Genomic DNA, 20,644 nt, shown 5'->3' on the forward strand with positions numbered 1-20,644 from the left:
GACCTTCCTGCTGCATCTGATACAATCCATCACAGTATATTAATAGACACACTAACATTGCAATCAGTTGTAAAATGGACACTGAACAACAAAGTATTTAAATAAAACTGCATGTGTGAGAAGCTACACTAGAGTCGCATTTACAGTTTAGATTGTTTGAATTAGTGTCCCATGCAGCTGATATTAGTAAAATATAAAAACAGTTCAACATTTTTTTAAAAAACATCTTCATTTTATTGATATTTTTTCCTTACACCTTCCCAGGCACAAATGCACAAACGCACAAACACACACACAAACACTCGCACACACTCAACTCAGACTCTTTTCAGAAAAATTTCTCAAAGTCAGAGAAGTGTCAAGTTTGAACCTGTCAACTGTTAAGATCGACTGTAAAGACACATTTTACCTCAGTCCAGCAGCTGTATGTAGTTTTTTTTTCTTAAGTTCCAACTTCAGGAAAAGGAACTCACCCACATGGGAATTCATTTCAGATCTGAGATTAATCTGATGACTAAGGAGGTTTGAGGTGAAATCTGTTGTTAAAGACAACATTTACAAAAGGAAAATGCTGAAATAAAAACATCTGCCAAACTTGTTAAATAAAATTTGAATTACTTAAATCATATTCTGTAATTAATGTCAAGATTAATACATTTGGAACTTTGAGAAAAAGGTCAGTTTGGAACCAAGCCATGATTAATAGTCAACTATTTAAAAAAGGAGTGATAACATAATAGACTGAATTCTGTCAAACAGTGAAATCAGAAGTTAAAAAGTCAGTATTCTGTTTTGTTAGGTTAAAAAAAAAATCTGAAATATGCAAAGAAATCTCAAAGTCAGGATGAATAAAAACAGAGCAAAAAAGCAAAAACAAACAAACAATAAAACAGATTTAGAGCAACTTATGTCTAGATTTAAATAACTAACTTTTGACTAGATAAATGCCAATTAGGATTTAGGTTAGATTCTGATCTTAAAGGTTAAAAAGTAAAACCACTATGATGAGATTTTAGGTAATACTTATTTTACTTATGATTTGCTAATTATGAGGATTCAGATTAATCTTAGACCTGAGTTTGTTCCATTTTTCTGCTGTTTATGTTTACCAGGAGGAAGCATCCTCCTCTTCTTCCTCCTCCAATCTCACACTAAAACCAAAACCTGACCTTAGGCCAAGCTCTGACCTTCACACCTGACCAGGTGAGCTCAGTGTGTGGTCAACTGCAATCAGCTGACTTTGTTTGGCCACATTTGTACTGCAGAACATGGAATGAACAGTTTTCAAATTACTTGGGCTCAAATTCCTCCAAAACACTTCAGACAATCTTCAGGATTTCCACAGTAAATGCAGTAGATATTCCGACTTTAAAACAAAAAAACAAAAAACGGTTAATTTTTTGGTCCAATCTTATAATGCAGACAGATGCTTTGAAGTTTTTGTCAGGCTCAGAGAGGTCAGTTCATTTTCATCCTAGTGGAACTCAGAGATAAATTTTAGTTTAGTGTTCTCTGAAGTCTTTTAACAACATTCACTATGAGGAGAAAAAAGAAAAAGAAATCCTGTGGTTCTGTGGAATTTAGACAATGGAATAAATGTGGAGGATATTTGGCAAAGCATGAAGAATTATTTGAGTTATGAGATTACTATAAATATTTGGAGACATAAAATTCTGAATTTTAATAATTATGATTATTACTTTTGGGTTTTATTGAAATAAGGTTCAGCTTAACAAAAATCAAAATTTTAAGAATTAAGTCCATATGTCTGACTTGTAGCAATAGTTTTCTCTAGCTGGTCTTAATACAAACTTGAATTTGTAAATGGCTAAAAGCTTTCCTGATTTCCAGTGTACCTGAATGTGTTCTGGTTGAAAACAACTAGACTTTAGAACATATGTCCACCTGAAACTCTGAGTACATAAACCCGATAAATGTTCAGGTTCCTATTAAGGCCAGCTATTCCTTAAAAAAAGGACATCAAATCAGCATCAAATAAGCATTTCTGAGGAGAGACTGTAGAGAATTTGTGTCATTTTCAGGGTCTTTAAAGGCTTGAGGTGTTTTGGTTATGATCTGAGTGGAACAAAATCTTTGAGCAGAGATTAATCTCAGAGTTAAGAGAAAGAATTCTGAACCTGAAGAATTCAGGTTTAAATTGGTCAAAGTCAGAAATCTGATGGACATGAATCAGAATTTATCTCAAAACTCAAATGATTTTTCATTCATGTGGGTTTAATCTGTTTGTGTTGCTCTGAAGGTTAAATATTTTTTGTCTTTTTAAAAATGTGCTGTTGATGAGCAGCATTTTGACCTCTGACCTCTCATTCTCTGCAGAGACAGTGTGTATAATAAAATCCAACAGTGACGGGTTTATTTGTGGCGGCTGCCTCTCCTCTTCATAGCGGCTGTGCACTGAGGACAGTACCATTTCCCTTTCGGTGCCTCTGTCAGACCCACACAGCCGTAATGGAACCACTCAATTGGACACTGAACACAGACAAAAATAAAATATTAAAAACTTACATTAATGCATGAGAAATAAATTATCTATAACCTTAACCGCTTCTCCTGTTAAGGGTTGAGAAGGTTCTAGACTCTGAATTTACTTTAAATCCTATTTGAAACTGTGCTGGAAGAAGCACTTGGATCCTTTCTTTACAGCTAAACACTATTATTATAATCCATTTTCTTTTACTCTACACAAATGTTTTGGTCACATTTATTAGCTTTTGTCAGTTTGGATTGTGAAGTTTAGTTAAGCTCGATCTACTGCTTCCTGATGGCACAGACTTGACTCCAGGGAGTATGATGTGATGTGGTTAGGGAAAATCTTCCTTTTACAGCACCACAAACATCCCACCCTTTCTTTCTGAATAGGCTACCCAACTCATCGTTCTGACACTGGTAATATCTTGTCTTAACTACAGGCCATCTGCATAATCAAATCCTATTAATTAAATTCACAGATTCACAGAACATCAGATCACTTCTTTCCCTGATACTTACATCTGTGTTATCACACCCAACCATTTCTCCATAAGAAACCTGGAAAACAAAAGAAAATTGTTTTTCCGTTAATAACAAAAATTATAATAACAGACACCTAATGCTCATTTGAATAATTTGTCAGTGGTCCACAAAGTATACAGAATCTCAAAATCCATCCCTTCCTGTTAAGTTCACTCTGCAGTGAAAACAGCTTTCTTCTTGTGGGGAAGCAGCTTTTTATTTAGACCAAACTTTAACAGTAACAAAAGTTAGAACCTGTGGAATCAAACTTGTCAACAGATAGACCACCACACCTGGTTACAGATGCAGTATCGGGGTTCATTGGGGTCGTAGGTCCAATCCACCTGGCTGTTGGCCTCGGCCTCAGGTAGCACTGAAGCCTGCTGGGAAAGCTCCTGTGCCAGCGCTGACGACGAGGAACATGATGACAGCGATGAAGATGAGGACGATGAAGACGACTGATGATTGGAAGACTTGATGTTGCTTCTGCAAAACAGAAGAATTGTGAAAGCTAAACCTTTCCCCCCCCCCCATCTGCTCTGTTATTGTATTATCATTTATGTACTAGTTTTTAAATAAAAGGTTGGTCACTGATAAGTAAAGATTTATAGTGAGTACAGTAACAGGTGTGTGAAGGTCTTACTTGGACTTGCGTCCCCTGGAATCGGAGGCGGTGGTGGGGGTGAGGGTCTGGGTGAGGGTGGAGGCCAAAGCAGATGAGGAGTATCCAGTGTTGTCCCGGGACAAAGAGAACTCTCTGCCCAACTGGAAGTCATTGTTTTTGATAGCCTCATAACTGGCCTTCAGACTGGACGTCCTCCTGCCCTCCTTCATCTGAACAGAACATTTATAATGATTTTCTGCAGGGCTTTCAGTGCATTTGTGTGTGAATGGGTGAATGGGAATCAACATTGTATAGCGCTTTGGATAAAAGCAACTATTTACCATGTATAATATGACATTAAGTTAATCAATTGAAGCAAAAAACTTTTATAGAAATATATCTTTTTCATATAGAGGTAAACTTATATATGTACATTTAGTCATTTGGCAGATGCTTTCATCCAAAGTGAGAGACAAAAAAGCAAAAATCTAGGTCAAGGAAAAAAGCTTAAAGCCATGGTTTTCCAAAAAAATTTCCATTTTAAGACAAAACAGGCAAAAAAAATTTTTGTTTCTCTTTTTTTAGGTTTAAGTGCATTTGAAGTTGCAGAAGAGTTCTGTCTTCAACAATTTTTTTGAATACTTGGAGTGAGGCTGCTGAGCATGTAGAGTTTGGTAGCTCGTTCCACGATTGTGGGACCACAAAGCTGAAGACCTTTGCTTGACATGTGGGATTAGGATTTATACATTGTTAGTGCTGGTGCTCAAGGCATTTTTTTCCTGATATACATTTGTTCACTGCCTTTGTTTGGAGTTATAAAATGAAAACATATAAAAACTGAACTTATACTTTTTAAATGGTAAACATACTGATAATTCCCTCACAAATTCAGTTTTTAGTTTACTTGGATCATAGCCTGCTGTAGGGCTGCTGCAAAAAAGTACTTTCATTATCTTTATCACCCAATCAGTAGACAAAATTTCCCAGATTATACTGACAGATTATCATTTTTGCTAGACCAACTGTCTAAAACCCAGAAGCACTTAATGTTTAGTATCAGAGAAGTCAAAAAAAAAAAAAAAAAAAAGAAGTGTTCTTATCTGAGAAGTTAGAACCTGTGTTTTTCCAACCTGTGCTGTGGCCTGTACAGCCTGAGCTGCAGCCATGGTGATGGCCCCAGCTCCAGCCCCAGGACCCGCAGGCAGAGAGCTCAGGTTGTAGGAAGCCAGCGGCTGAGAAGAATTCACGCTGTAGACGCTGTTGGTAGTCGACAACGTGCTATTGGTACGGCAGCCTGCAGGGCACACAAAGAGGAGAAGTGTGTAACTGTTACTTTAAAGCTCACATGTTAACTCACTGGGGTTCATACAGGTGTAAGTGTGTTCTTACCTGGTGTATTCTCCTTGGAGGCATCTGAAGTGAGAGTGGACAGCAGAGCTTCAGATTTGAACTTCTTCTCTGGAACGTGTTCTGTGGTGTGGTGAGTGGGGGCGCTGTATTTCCTCTCTGTCACAAAACAAACATCATCAAAAACTCTAAAGACAGAACATCTCATCCAGGGTTTTCCTCTAGAGTTGTGGTTAATATAAAATAAAAAGTTAAATAAGCTCAATATAAAACATCTTATAAATCCATTGTAAATCATATAAAGCCAAAATATATTCAAATCATGACTACTTCCTAATTTATGGAGAACAGAAATCTCTTAACAGATCTGTTATTTTTCAATATTTTAAATCAATCACAAGTGTCAATCCACGTAGTGCTTTTCTACCTTATCCAACAGTTGCTTCTCCTTCACTTACTCATACAAACATTCACATATTAATGGCAGCAGCTGCCATACAAGGTGCACAGACCAGCCAGTAATTATCTATAGTTTGTACAGTCATAACTTACTTTCTGCTGTGGTGTGAGAATGGACGTGATGATTGTTGACTGGCTGAGATGGACTGTCCATCTCTAAAGATCCTGAGGAGAAAACAGACAGTATGTTAAAACAAAATTGCAAAATCACTAAAAACTTTAAAACTAGTTTTCCCTCTTACGTCGCTCCAGGATCTCTGTGATTCCAGCATTGTCAGCCTCCAACTCCATTTTAAACTTGGCCAGTTCCTGGTCCAATTTACGCAGATGACGGTCCACCTGATCAACAGGAAATAACACACTGATAGAAGACCACTTTTGGACGAAACACAGATTTACATAACTTAAGTTAAATTTTGTATTAAAAATTACAGCTATTGCGTGTGCATTTTATCTCTGAAATTTTCTGTATATCCAAGCTCTTTACCTTATACCCACATTTTATTCACACCATCTACCTCTAATTTGTTTATTCCTTCTATAAAAAGGTGTCTCATGGGGAAAATTCGTTTTTTTTTTTTTAAAAGGGAACCGGTCCCTTTTGTTTCTCTATGGGCTTACAAATTCCAACTTCTCCTTTAAAATAAAAGTACTTTTCAATTTCCCCACTGTTTACAGGTAACAGTTTAAGCTTTAATTAAACTTGTCATTTAAATTGCTTTATGAATTATAATGTCTATGACTGCCATCTAGTGCTGGCTGGAATGAATAACATGCTATTCAGGCTGTTTCACTCACCAGATCATAAATCTGATTGGCCAGCTGCACTTTCTCATCTGCATCCTCCAGAGCTTTATAATAATCCTGAAACACAAGTTTAAAACAGTTTCCACCTTTAATAAAACTTATTTCACTTAATTCAAAGATAAATAAAGGAGGACTGCATGCTATATACATGCAGACATACAGCTATATCAGCTAAAGCTTCTGACCTTCTTAATGACCTCCATCTGTTCTTCTCTCCACTCTGGCTTGTTCTTCTTCGCATTGACAAAGAACTCTATCACTTTCTGCTCCAGCTGATCTGTGGCATCTGCACAAGCACAAGCAGTTGACAATATTGTCAGTAATTGTTGCGAAAAATTATTTTTTTAAACCAAAACTTAAACTCAACTCCAGTTTCAGCTAATGCGATATTGCTTTTACATAAACATGATGTGACCATAATTGCACTGTAGTTATATAGCACCGAATCAAAACAAAGTCCACAACAATATCCTTGAAAAATAAACTCTGTAAAAATGTTTGATCTCATTACTTCTTTAATGCTCATACCGTCAGTGTTAATGAAGCCAAATGTTTTTCCCGGACAAATAAACAGTCATCATTTTGCCAAAGGCATATTCTAAACAATTGTTATTTTTATTTCTTAAAAATGCTGGAAGCAAAATTTTTTTAATTCGGTATGCAAACAAATTAGATTTATTTATATCATCATTTATATTTACGTTATAAATTAATCTGAATGACATTAGAATGAATGAATCAGTTTTTATAGCTAATAACTAATGTTTTTTTTTAATCAGTTACAATACAATTTGTTGTAACAATGGGCAATATTTCAGGAAAAAGTGTAGGTGAAAACTCTAGAGTTTGTTAGGGCTCACTTTTCTAGCTTAGCTGAATTAAAATGGCGGTTCTGCTCTTTATTTACCGTTGCCATAGTGAATCATAGTTTTTGAGATCCATTGTCAAGCTTTTTATAAACATCATGTACGAGCTGAACTGAGGGTGAACAAACTAAGTTGGGTGAACAAACGAAGTTGGTTGAACTAACTCGGGTTAGCTTCCCTAGATATGAAAACTCCACGTTTCCCCTCTTAGGGGTTAGTCAACCCACTGTTCATTTGTTTAACCTCAGATTTTGTCCGACTTGCGTCCTGAAATGCCCCAGTTATGTTAAACAGACGGGTAGCGCTAGCCTGTATGCTAATCTCGGGCCCGTGTTGGTGAATGTAATTAATGTCGCTGACATGTCTTTAATGTTTGCTATCTTTTAGAGTTAACCCGTGTTTGTGCAAGCTATATTGTTCCCGGTGTACTCTGCAGTTAACCCTTGGGGCTGGACTGGGCTCTACGTACTCTGAACCTGCAGGTCCATCTCCCTCATTTCCGTAAACCTGTCGCGGAGATCCATGGGTAGCTGCTCGATCACTGCCAAGAGAAGAAAAAACGGTTACCCTGCTAGCTCGGCTAGGCTAACGGCCGGAGCAACAACGGCCTAGAAATAGTATACATTTAACGCAAAATACGTTCCAACACAGCCCCCACCGCTTTGTTACAATCTCATACTCACTCTCGAGATAGTCCTCCAGGTACAACATGGTGGTATATTTGAGGTTTCGAGCGTTTAATTGAAGATTTTTCTTCTTTCAATATGGCGCCACCAGTCGTTGTCCCTCTCAGAAAAAATACCTCGAAAAATTGAGGTCAGACAACGTGACGCACACGTCTGCCCGTACTCTGATTAGTTGAAGTCTACGCTTGGTGTTGATTTGTTTTTAAAAGAGATGGCTCATGGGAGTTGTAGTTCAGTACGTGACAAGCGTGCTGCTTTTATAAAATAGATTTAAATAATTTTTTAATTGTTTGTCATATATAAGTTAAATGTAATGTAATGTTTGCTCTAATGTGTGTGTGCTCCATGTGCAGTGAACTTGGATATCAAATTTAACAACTTGTTTATAATTCTTAGGCACAATAACCCATCAATTTGCACCCACCTTTGTGTATATGCTTAAAATATATCTGTGGACACTAACTACAAGATAAATAGCACTCATAGCGCTTTTCTAAGTATTGACGCTTTACACTGCTTGGTATTCACCTATTCGCACTCACAATCACACACTCACTTACACACCGATGGGGGGAGCTGCTATGCAGCTATGCGTTCACCAGGAACAAGTTGGGGTTAAGTGTTTTGCTCAAGGACACTTGGATATCGACTGGAGAGGCGGGGATCGAACCAACAACTATGGGATTGGTGGACAACTGTTTTACCTTCTTATATCACAGTCAACCTTATCATCACACATAAATCAAGTTGTTTTGGTGTACACACATTTTTACACCCAACGCATACTCGCAGCATATATTTGGCCCAATAGATAATCAAGAACGTTGAATCTGCACACATTTGAGTACATAAATTGCCAAAAATATGGACACACAGTTCAAAATCGTACTAGGTTATCTCCACGTGCTTTTGGTAAAAAGTACTGTTTCTGGGCCAACATTTCCAGATAGAAGTATGTTGATTATCTCGTAGCTTATGTCCACATACTTTTGGCTGCAAAGTCAGTCTATCAAGGTATTTATTCAGTCAACTGTACCAAACACAAACAACTAAATAGTTGTTGCTTAGTTCACATAGTTTTGGGAAAATCTGCATTTCTGTGTTGTATCCAAACATTTTTATGTATATACTAAAAATAAGTGAAGGGAAAAAAGATACACATGTCTCAAGATGTACGTGTCCATTTACTTGCTGTTTAATCAAATACACCATGAGCAGCTGGATTCACACCTATGCTTATGTGATCAACTGTGATCAAATTTGGACATAAACTAACAGATATTTAATAATGTCCATATACTTGTGGCCAAATAAACCATCAGTTACTTGTATCCACACATTCAGGACAAGTACGTATGGCCAGAAATATGTGGTCAAACACTTCACACTATCCAGTTGTCCTTGTCCACATACTTTACATCTGTCTGTTGTCTGTCCCAACCAGCAGAGGCCTCCATGTGTCCGCACTTACTTCCTTTAGTAGCTACACTGTCAGCCCGCTGGCCTGTTGACCCCGCGCCTCTGCGGTTGGAGGCGGACACATTCCACTGTCCTCCCCTAGGACCCACTCACTGCCGGGGGAGGGAGAGGGGTAGGGGGGGCGACTTTGCTGCTGCTGCTGTTGCTGCTGCACGCATTATTTAATTAGCGAGAAGGAAGGCAGAGGAGCGGCAACAGCACAGCCCACCGCCTCTCCGCACACTGCTAGGGCTCCGGCTGAAGCTGCAGCCAGGACGCAGAACTGCTGCTCCACAGTTCGGATCTGAGCTTTTACGCACCAGGATCAAAGTTTACGTGTAAAATTCAAAGCCTGGAGAATGTTTTAAGAAGATTTAAAGCGCATCAGTGGATCGTTGTTAAATTTTGTGATTCGTGTTTTTCAGTTTCGGTTTGAATTTTTTGGATCATAACAAACGGGAACAGCATTTTTTTGTGTGTAAGTCCGCACAGTAAAGTGGGTTACATTTGGTCCATGGTGCGGTTTTCCGGCGGTGTTCTGTTAAGTGAGTGATGATTGATGTGGAAATGTCAGCTCCACACACGCCACCATCCCGGCGGGGCTGAGAAAAAGTAAGAAACCACCTGTTGTAAAAGTTTCCTCCAGCTTCTCACGGATAAACCCGAGTTGATAAAACGAACCGCCGGACGGAGCCGAAGCAGCGGAATGCAGGTTTTACGCACGGAGCAGTGGCAGTTTCTGAGAAGCGGCTCAGATTCCCACAGACCTCTGCACGGGCTCTGTACTGTGTGTCTGCAGTGAGCATGTGGCCATGGGGGTGTCCCGGGCTCGGATGAGCAGGACGGTCAAGCGTTGGTTAGGATGGCTCGGGAGGACGCGGTGAGGTGTCTGCGCTGTCTGCTCTACGCGCTTAACCTGCTGTTCTGGGTGAGAGGAGCATGTGATGCACGCTGTCACTGAAGTGTCAGTCAACCCGTCAGGGCACGAGCCGGTCGGGATTCTGATCTGGTCGTGATTACTAATATATAATGACAGGGAGAAAAAGAAGGGAGCAGGTCTACAGGTTTAATGTGGTGTTAGGTGTGATGGAACATAACACTCAAAAGTGCAAGACATCCGCAAGTTTAAAGTCAGAAATCAGGGATGGAAACTAAGTACATGTACTCTGTAGTACTTGAGTATTTTTTTTCCCATCTCCTCAGGCATCGTTGCACAATCAGACTGAACTAATAAATATATCATTATACTATAATGGATGAAGCAGCTGACAGTACAAAAATTACCAAGTTTATAGGTTTTTACACACTGATGCACCAATAATTTTTATATGAGAAAATGTGCAGTGGAACTAGGTCGTGTGTGAGAGAGAGAGGGGGTGGGGGGGGCATGGTTCACATTCTGACATGTTATTTGGAGGTGGCTGAACCTGATCCGTGTGTGTTTATTTGCGTGTGTGTCCAGCTGATGTCAGCATGTGTGCTGGGAGTGGCAGCGTGGATACGAGACTCTCTGAACACCGTCCTGACGCTGACAGCCCACACCAGGTGAGTCCAGACAGAGCCACGGAGCTCAGGTAACAGTCTGAGACCCCTTCATTGCCTCCATCTTCTCTGTCCAAAACTCTGGGTTAGTGCTAGAAAGTAGAACATTTACTCCAAAACTATGTAGAGTACTGTGTTAAGTAGAGTTTTGAAGGTACTTCCATTTCATAGATGTTGCTGTTTCTACATCACAAGTCATATTAGTCTGTAATTGAATCCTTAAAGTCTTACTTTCTTCAACAGAGTGAAAGGGGCGGCTGTAGCTCAGTTGGTAAGGCAGTCGTCCAAGGACCACAGGGTCAGTGGTTTGATCCTCGGACCCGGCTATATGTTGAAGTGTCTCTGGGCAGGACACTGAACCCTTAACAGCCCATTCCCATCCCCAGCTATGCAGTGCATTCAATCTAGTTTCTTTAAGATTAGGTCTCACTACCCTAAATAGACCTTTTTTATATGTAGAATAGGGCGGCAGTGGTTCAGTTGGTAGAGTGCCCACCTACCAACCACAAGGTCAGAGGTTCGTGCCCTTCTCTTCCCCACCACATGTTGAAGTGGACAATGAACTCCCACCAGTCCATCCCCATCCCCAGCCTTGCAGTGCTGGTTCCAAGCCCGGCAGAAATTGGGGAAGGTTGCGTCATGAAGGGCATCCAGCGTAAAAACTGTGCCAAATCAACATGCGGACAATGATCCGCTGTGGCGACCCTGAACTCACGGGATGAGCTGAAAGGACAGAAAAATAAATAAAAAGTTAATAAAACATGCAGTAAGAGATCAGAGATTATAGACTATATAACAATTCATGTTCATTGCATTTTTCAACAGTCAAGTTACCAGTGTTACCAGTGAACAGTTCCTCTGCATCTGAATAAAAATTGACCTCATTATCACAGAATGTACAACAATGAGGATGATGTTTGGACTGAAATTTTAAGATGTTTGTGGTGCTGACGAGTACTAATAATAGAGGGAGGACCTGATTGTCTGTGGTTAAGTAATACTGAGAGAAGTCTAAGCTGGTGACTAAGACTCAGCTTTGTTAGTAAAATCTATTTTTATAAACATATCAGAGCATGTTGTTGGCTGTGATGAACTGTGTACCAGTACACAGCAGGCTGTATCACAGTGTTTGGAGAGGTCATCCCACTGAACGGTGTTGGAGTAAATTTCATTTGTCATCAACTTCAAACGAGGAGTGGAACATGTGTAAACATGCGTCACTGCATTGAGAAATACACAGATTAGGTTCAAACTCCAGATGCACATGTTCTGTTTGACCTGCTCTGAACCCGGTGAGGAGTCAAACTGTGTCAGCTCACATTCCTGCAGCGCTGGCTCAGTGTCTTAGCTGTAGCACATAGATACATACGTGATAAATCCTGACTCTGTGTGTCTGTGCAGGTTGGAGGAAGCGGCCATCCTCACGTATTCTCCAGCTGTCCATCCCGTCATCATTGCCGTGTGCTGTTTTCTCATCATCGTGGCCATGGTGGGATACTGTGGGACGCTCAAATGTAACCTGCTGCTTCTATCCTGGGTATGTTTCTGTCCTCACACTGAATATCAGAGGATCCAGAGTCTGTAGGTTATGGACAGCAATTTATTCTCTTTTCAATGATGGAGTGGATTTTAAGATAAAAATGGAACTCGGCTTCACACAGACACAGAAAACTCTCGTGTTCAAAACAATCTTCCCTTGACCTTTTACTACAAACGCATGTGAACATGTGTCTTAAGTTTAAGTACAGTGGAAGCTGTGAAAGAGTTGTGTCTTCACCAGATTTTGGAATATTGGGAGTGAGGCTGCTGAACGCACTGAGCTAAAGGTCTTTGCAGTGTTTTGCAATATTGACGCATATTTGTGATATTCACTCTGCTGTACTTGCATATACATGTCAACAACATTTCTGACAATCGGAACAACAGTGACAGACCAACTTCCTCCTTCTTGTGAAAGGATTTTTCCAGTTTAAAGTTGATTGTAGAGTCTCAGAGCCCCAGTCGTAGAAAAGTGTCCAGATTCTCTCAGAGGATGGATATATGTCCTCTGATGTGTTTGAATTCTTCTCCATTAGATTAGATCAGAACAGGTTCAGTCTGTAGGGTTTTACAACGAGGTCCGGTTTGAGATCCAGATCACCTGACTTCTGTCAACCGAGTGGATGGGGCCGGGGTTCAGGTGTCTCCATTGTCCCTCAGTGGAGATACGATTGTCCCTTCTGCCTGTGCCTGAAAGATGAGACATTGGGACACAGAAAGCAGCTTCAGTCTGATGAATGGCTTCCCAGAGAGGATGATGGGAAACAGGCAGAGACAGGAAGTGCCCCCACCCTACGTGTGTCACCCGCAACACGCCTGGGAGATCACATCACAATGGAAGCTATGGCTCGATCTCACACTGTGTCTTTAATCATCACTGTAACTGCAGCTGAAGTGCACAGTGGACTGCTAACACACAGTACATGTGTGTAAACTGTAAAACACATTCCAGAGCAGCAGCCTCAGTCCGAGTGTAACTCTCCTGCTGATGTTTGTGTAAGAATTACACAATGTACACAACTTTAAGGTACATGATATATGTAGCAGAAAATATGAGTGAACATTTAGCATTTACACATATTTATTAAATACTTTAATGTGCTTTGTTTGCAGTTTTTCTTTTGTACAATTCCAATATGGATCAAACTTGGGTGATTTGCAGATGACAGACATTAGGTTTGATGGGTGCATTAATGACACCATGTTACCCTGATTAAAATCTTACTGTTTTATAGTCTTAATTGGTACAGCAGTGATCTTTAATTGCTGTTATATTTGTATAAGTATATTAGAAACTTTACTTTTGACACAAGGAGTTCCAGTTCTTTATGTTTAGCAGAATGAAAATCACAGAATAAACTAGATATTAGGTTTGCAAATGTTCTTTGTGTCTTTGCACAAGATTAAATTGAATAAGTTTGTCTTTAAATCTTGTGCAGATAAATGTATTGCTGGTGAAGAATGTTTTGTGCAGCAGGTGATTCCAGTAAATGAGAAAAAGGTCAAGTATTAATAGTTCTCCTGCCAACCTAAAGACACCGAGCTCCTTGGACTAAACCTGAACCCCACAATGTGTAAACTAGTCTCACACAGACTAATGTGCAACAGTCCCTCTGTTCTCAGGGTTCCAAGTACTGGATGTCAATTAAATTCATAATTCATACTTTATGATGTTTGCTTCCCCTTAACAGCAGTTACATTTATGTGGAATAATACCACATGCTGTAATAATCCACATATATATACTGTGCATAGTTTTTTTTCAGATGGAATTACAAATGTGATATTTTCAAAATAGGACAAGTAGTTAAACAAGTAAGTTTACACTGATAGATGCTGAAAGTTTTAGATACCTTTACTGTTCTGCTTCAGTTCTAGTGCAGAATCAAACTAGTTGTAACAGATCATCTGAAAAACAAAATCTAAAGCCAAATGACTAAATGTTAAAGATTATTTAAATATTATTTATTTCAATTCAAACTTACAACAATTATCAATACATGGTAGAAACAGAGAGCGACAATTTACAACAGAAACCAAAGACTGAAAAATGCTCTGCATTCTGTTGTGTGGTAACTGTGATGTAGATGTGTACATTTCTTGTAATGTATTGTATTGTGTGTTACTCAACCTTGTTGTGAACACACAAGTGTCCAGTGTTGTGCGGGCACAACACTGGGCTTGTGTCGGTGTGTTAGTTTACACACATACATTCTGAGATCCTTGAAAACAGACTGGGACTTCAGCTCAGTTTACAGCTCCACTGAATGTGTTTAAGTGCTCCGCAGACTAAACCAACTCTTCTCTCTGTGCTTTAGTATTTCTGCAGCCTCTTGGTCATCTTCTGTGTGGAGCTGGCCAGCGCTGTTTGGACATATGATGAGGTGAGACTATTGATTTATTTGACCTTTATTTAACCAGACAATACCGAGATCTCAATGCACAACCTGTGTTTAAACCACTAAATCACTGACACTGAATTCATGTCAGTTTGTGTAATTCAAATTCTTATGAGATTTGGTCTCATCATGTTATGACTTTTATAACTGAGACTTTTTTCATGTTAACTTTATAGTGAAAAAATTGTTTTCTGATATCATACAATATCACATTTTTTTCATGATATGATAATAGTTAACATTTTATTTTCACCTTACTTTGCAGCTTTATATTGTGACTTTGTTTATAACTGGAGCATTATCTTTTCTATGGACATTTGTCTCTAAAAAGTAAAATTAAGCACTTTTCAGTTGGACGTTAATAAAGCAGTGGCTGTTAGTGAGCAGCTGCTCAGATAAATTGAGCTGAAGTTACCAACATGTCTCTGCGCTAAGAATAAACAGAAATGTGAAGCACGTCCGGCTTGCTGCTGCACACACATCAGCTCCTATTTCACACATCAGCCACAGCATAAAGTCACCACTGGGTTAAAGTTTAACTGATTAAAGACTAATTATCTCAGCAGCTGTGTGGGTTTTCTCCCCACCTCACCAGGACTCTATCACCTGCCCGCGGGGGGTTGTGGGTGTTGCATTCAGAGTGAATGGCTCTTATCACCCTGAGCTGACACACCTGGATGCCCTGGAGGCCCTCTCTGAGTTGAAAGCCAGGTTCCTACATCAACATGAAAACTGGGTTTACATGCTGGGATTATTGCTCCTCTTATGCTAACTATGTTCAATGAAGGTGGTGGACAACAACAAATTACATGGTTTTTGTATAAAAATCCCTCTTTGTGTTTCTCTGCTGAGCTGCATAAAAGGAAAGTAATGATATAAATTAGCAATAAAAAAAGGAATTTGGAACTAAGCTTATAAAAGAGACTTACCAGGAAAATTACAGCAGTTTATTATCTTTGGGCAAACATTATAATATGTTTATGCAGACGGAGGACTGTAATTTTTATCCCATCACTCAAACAGGAAACGTCTTTTAGAGGCATCAGTTTTAACAGGAAGAATGATCACAGCAAGACGTTTGAAGGCACAGGCAAAGCAGAAGATCTTCAGTTCAATCACCATTAACTTCAAAAATTATCCAAGAAGGGGATTTTTACGAAGAATTCTGGTGATTGACACATAATCAGGGATCAATTCTAAACAGTCTAAAGTCCCAGAGAGGTTCTGGTTTTGATCTAACGACAAAATAGATCAAATGGCTTAAAGTATCTTCATACAATGAGTAAAATGTGAAGAGCTGAACTCAGAATATGTCTGTTAAAGGTGAATGTGTATGATTCATGTTCCTGTTTAGTAGTTAATGTAGGACACTGCGGCAGCTACTATTGAATCACATATTTATCGCAGGCCTAATGACAAAACATCTGGAATTAAACCATAAAAATTATCAAGTTGCACACTGCTTCCATGTTTCACTTTACAGCAAATAATTCAATTTTATCCTTCTCATTATCTCTGACTGTCTTATGCACAACATATTCTTAAAACAAAGAAGTTGTTCACACCTACTGACTTATGTGTTTAAAATGAGAATAATGTGTGTGTGTGTTTGTGTGTGTGTGTTCAGCCTTCGGTGCAGCGCTCTGATATGATCAGTCTCAAGTCTCGGATGCAGAACTATGGCCTGCAGCGTTACCAGTGGCTCACATACACCTGGAATAGCTTCCAGACAGAAGTAACACACACACACACACACACACACACACACACACACACGTATCCTGTGGTCCTGTGACCTGGGCACTGACAGGTTTGTGTGTTTACCTGTGCACAGTTTAAATGCTGCGGTGTGATCTACTTCACTGACTGGCTGGAGATGACAGAGATGGAGTGGCCGCCGGACTCCTGCTGCTCTAACCAGTATCCAGGGTGCGCTCGCTACGCCCACCACCACGACCTCAGCGATCTGCACCAAGAGGTAAGTTGCAGCCCTGGGGTCATTCAGAGTTCCTGCAGGTTCCCACTTGTTTCTGAAGCAATGTCCTTAGCGAAGGACCTGAGGATGAAATGAGGAGTAGTTGGTGCGTGGTGGGATTATGCACCAGATGTTACATACAATTGGTGGCTATCAACATGGTGCTGTGTATCCCTGACTCCCCATGTACACTGCCTTTATAAGCAAACTTCCTGATTTGGGTGTTTTGTTGCACAAAGTGCAGCAACCTCAGTCAAACCCCAGATATTTTCCGTCTCATTGAACCTGCAGGAGTTGACCACTGTGACTCCAAGTTGGTTTTGTAGTTGTGTTGCAGTGTGGCAAAAAACAATTGGTGAGAGAATTTCAGCATGAATTCAATGAACCAGATGAATTAATCAAAACGTTTCTTCCCAAAATGCATAAAACATTTCTGAAGGTAAAACAAGAGAAGAAATATAATTTTTACACAAATAATTAACTTGATAATTGAAACCTGTCACAAGCAGAATTTTATAGTGTAAACTTCTGTAATTGGACAAGAATTGTCAGATATACAAAAGTTTAATAGAATTTGTACATAAAACACCACTTCAGGACAAACAGGAGGCAGAGGTTGTATCAGGTAATTTGCTAGAGAGTCCAAGGAAAGAGTGAAGAGAGACCACAGTGAAGACATAAACACAGGAGCAGGAGTGGAAATCAGGTGATGGTGACAGATTGAGACGTGAGGCTGGAAACTTCTGCAGCTGGATGTAAACTAGTGGACATGAGGCAGCAGAGTAAGCAGACCAGCATGGGGCAGGTGTGAAAGGTGATGGGGACCTCTGGTGGCAGGACAGGAGAAGACAGGGGGCAGAGAGACACACCAAGGGTCAACACAAAAGCAAGACACACAACACAAAAGCAAGTGCTGCCATAACTCTGACCTATCAGCAGTGATGGCAGCAGCACACAAATGGAAACAGCAGCGGAATCAGGTTTTAATGTACAGGGACTTTGTCCTGGTAGAGAGTGCCCATCTCATCAGACAGAAATACATCATGTAGTCTAAACCTGATTTTTGGTTCATCTCTCTGTGTTTTTAGGGCTGTGGTCCAAAGATTTACAGTTTCGTCCGTGGAACGAAGCAGCTGCAGGCGTTGCGTTTCCTGGGTGTGTCCATCGGTGTGGCTCAAATCCTGGCCATGGCACTCACCCTCATGCTGCTCTGGGCATTGTATTATGAGCGAAAGACTCCCCATCTGGAGCCCACCACACCAGTAATACCTCCGGATGACTCCAGCCCCCTCATGACACACGGTCCCTCAGCTGAAGCTGCAAAATTAGGTGGCAACCGCACAAATAAAGGCTGCACTATTGTTCCCGCTGCTTCCTCTCAGCTGAATGGAAACCAGTTTGAGATGGAGCGACTGTCGTAGCAGATGGTGAGCGGCTTCAAACTGTGCCCTGAAGAAAAACCTGCTTTGTTTTACAGAGTTTTGTCCCTATTTCCATCAGTGATAATAACATTTTACTCACCAATTTCATATGTTACCATTTATGATCTGTTAACTGTTTAGACAGTTTAAACAAAACCTGGATCCACTGTTTCCCTGTGATTTACTTTTAGTTCAAGCTCCAGATAAAAGTGTTTAAACCAAAAAAATTTATTTGGAGAACATGCAACCCACAGGCCTATACTAAAGTCTAAGTGTTACTTCACGTCAGCTCGTTTTGGTTTAGTTGATACAATAATAACATGAAAAAGCAGCAGTTTACTATTTCTGTTTGAAAATCACTGAACCAGTAAATCTTTTTTTTGAAATCATGCTAGTTTTGGTCATACTAGTGTCGTAAATAATTCATAGATGAATCGTGTTGATAATACATGTAAAATTAAGGAAACATCATAATCGAACAGATGAATCAACTTCCTTTGTTTGAACAGTTTGAACAGAAACTCAAGAATATTACTGTCACGCGGATGAAATCCATATTTAGATAGGTGTACCTGATGTAACCAGTGATTAAAAGAGGACTGAGGATGGAGCCCTGGAGAACATGGTTCACAAGAAACATCACTATTTACATCTGACAGTGATATATTTGAAATTGATAAGTCTAAGGCAGACATCTGCCTTAGATTCAACAGCTACCCTGAGACATTTTAAAACCTGTCTCATCACCTGACTAGTTTAGGGTCATTTTGTGCTTCTTTTGGTCTTTTAACTGAGCTCAAAAATATTTCTACTTCATACAGATGGCCAGAATCCAGTAGACTGGATCCATAAACCTTTCACCATGTTCCTATGGGTCAGAGATTGTCTTGGTAAGAACAGATTAATTATTACTAATAGATGGCAATTTAAATGAAGGACAAAACCATAAAAAGAGTTAGAATAAACTGGGGCTGTGCACTTGACTCAGAGTTGAAGAAACGTCTGAGGCACAAGAGAAAAGAATGCTGTGAACTATGAACTTAAGCAGAGCTGATTCTGCTGCAGCAGGTGGATGGTGGTTCTCTGTGGTTTTTCACTGGACAAAAAGGAAAGAAACACTGAGACGTTCTTCTCTTCAGGTTTCTCACCACTGAAGAGACAGATGTTGACAGTTTGAATCTTTGTCATCCAGACAGTATAAAATGATTTCTGGACTAAATGGAGTCGTTGCTGCCAGTTGCTGAGACGTGTCAGGAGCCACTGGAAGACATGCAGACAGGTTTATCTGTCTTATGTTGTATATGAGAATCTGTGCATGGTGTCTAGTATTTAATATATGTTTCATAGTTATTGGATCATTTGATACATTGATCACTGGAATAAAAATTAAATATGAAAACTGAGCTGTCTTCAGGACAAACTGTGAATATTTTCCCAGACTTTGGCGAAGAGTAGAGCTGTGACACAGATCCAGAAAGCTCACAAGAAGGTCCAGACAAAGTTTCCTTTGGCGTGGATCAGAGTCCTTTGACTCTGAAAAACATAAAATAGAATTATCTCTGGTACAGCTGAGAAGGTGAAGGTAAAGAAAAAAAAAGGCTAAAGGTCGACATAAGTAGAGATGCTGCCTGAAACATCTCACCTGCAACACACTGATCGAGTCCTTTTGCAACTGCCATTGAAAGTGGAGATGTAACACACACACACACACACACACACACACACACACACACACACACACACACACACACACACACACACACACACACACACACACACACACACACACACACACAGACAGTGTCAGCTGTTCAGTGTGAAAAGCTCTTAACACTGGATGTTAAGAGCATGTATGAAATTCTACCTCTACAACCACTGTATTGTGTATTAATAGATGATTGGATGTGGGTCTGTGTCAGTTGCTGGTTGTCGACTTGTTGACTGTAAAATCCGTTTGTCCACATGCATCATAGGCTCCATCACCTTGGTGTACAGTTTCTACATCAGTGTCTTATTGTGTTTTATTTCACTGCAATCCCAAACAAAACTTGCAAAACTTGAATTCAAATTGGTATTCAAATTTTGAATAGCTAAATTGAATAGTAGCAATTTATTAACTTCAGAGATGAGCAGTGTCCAAAACAACAAACAAAAGCAAAAAAAACCCTAGCTTACCTAACCAAACCAAATAAATGCACAACACAAAAAAAAGACAAAAACAAAAAAACTATATATATATATATATATATATATATATATATATATATATATATATATATATATATATATATATATATATATATATATATATATATATATATATATATATATATATATATATATATATATACTCCTAACCAAAAACAGGCTTCTCGCTCTTACTGTGGCTACCTGGTGCTCAATATTTACCGTGAATTATACACAAACCCGATTGTGGTACTATCTTGTCCAATCAGGAGGCGGCAATTAATTCAAATAAACCAATCCATAGACACCACCTGTAGTACATCCCTCAGACAAACACACACA

The 20,644-nt window shown here is 39.5% G+C and overlaps 2 protein-coding genes across 6 annotated transcripts; one reads left to right on the plus strand and one right to left on the minus strand.

Moving 5' to 3' along the window:
* Positions 1 to 223: 223 nt before the first annotated feature.
* On the minus strand, positions 224 to 7,937 carry ing3 (inhibitor of growth family, member 3). 2 transcript variants are annotated; one of them, XM_067490879.1, is made up of 12 exons: positions 7,779 to 7,936; positions 7,565 to 7,636; positions 6,415 to 6,515; positions 6,221 to 6,286; positions 5,665 to 5,761; positions 5,516 to 5,587; positions 5,006 to 5,122; positions 4,747 to 4,910; positions 3,656 to 3,846; positions 3,306 to 3,498; positions 3,010 to 3,048; positions 224 to 2,490 (listed from the first exon to the last, which is right to left on the minus strand). In XM_067490879.1, the coding sequence occupies exons 1-12, from the start codon at positions 7,804 to 7,806 to the stop codon at positions 2,374 to 2,376; spliced, it is 1,257 nt and encodes a 418-aa protein (XP_067346980.1). In that variant the 5' UTR covers positions 7,807 to 7,936; the 3' UTR covers positions 224 to 2,373. The 2 variants fall into 2 exon arrangements, with proteins under 2 accessions (XP_067346980.1, XP_067346981.1); XM_067490880.1 differs by lacking the exons at positions 224 to 2,490; positions 3,010 to 3,048; positions 3,306 to 3,498; ... (2 more) ...; positions 5,006 to 5,122; positions 5,665 to 5,761 and having other exon boundaries at positions 5,528 to 5,587; positions 7,779 to 7,937.
* A 1,448-nt stretch (positions 7,938 to 9,385) lies between these two features.
* Positions 9,386 to 19,518, plus strand: tspan12 (tetraspanin 12). Of its 4 annotated transcripts, none has more exons than XM_067490781.1 (8): positions 9,391 to 10,167; positions 10,702 to 10,784; positions 12,183 to 12,318; positions 14,639 to 14,704; positions 16,347 to 16,454; positions 16,554 to 16,697; positions 17,783 to 18,121; positions 18,937 to 19,518. In XM_067490781.1, exons 1-7 carry the CDS (start codon positions 10,102 to 10,104, stop codon positions 18,113 to 18,115), a joined length of 936 nt encoding a protein of 311 aa, XP_067346882.1. In that variant the 5' UTR covers positions 9,391 to 10,101; the 3' UTR covers positions 18,116 to 18,121; positions 18,937 to 19,518. The 4 variants fall into 4 exon arrangements, with proteins under 4 accessions (XP_067346885.1, XP_067346882.1, XP_067346884.1 ...); XM_067490783.1 differs by having other exon boundaries at positions 19,308 to 19,518; XM_067490780.1 differs by having other exon boundaries at positions 9,393 to 10,167; positions 17,783 to 19,518.
* Positions 19,519 to 20,644: the final 1,126 nt, after the last annotated feature.

This window comes from Channa argus, chromosome 21 (genome assembly GCF_033026475.1).
Source record: "Channa argus isolate prfri chromosome 21, Channa argus male v1.0, whole genome shotgun sequence".
NCBI lineage: Eukaryota > Metazoa > Chordata > Actinopteri > Anabantiformes > Channidae > Channa > Channa argus.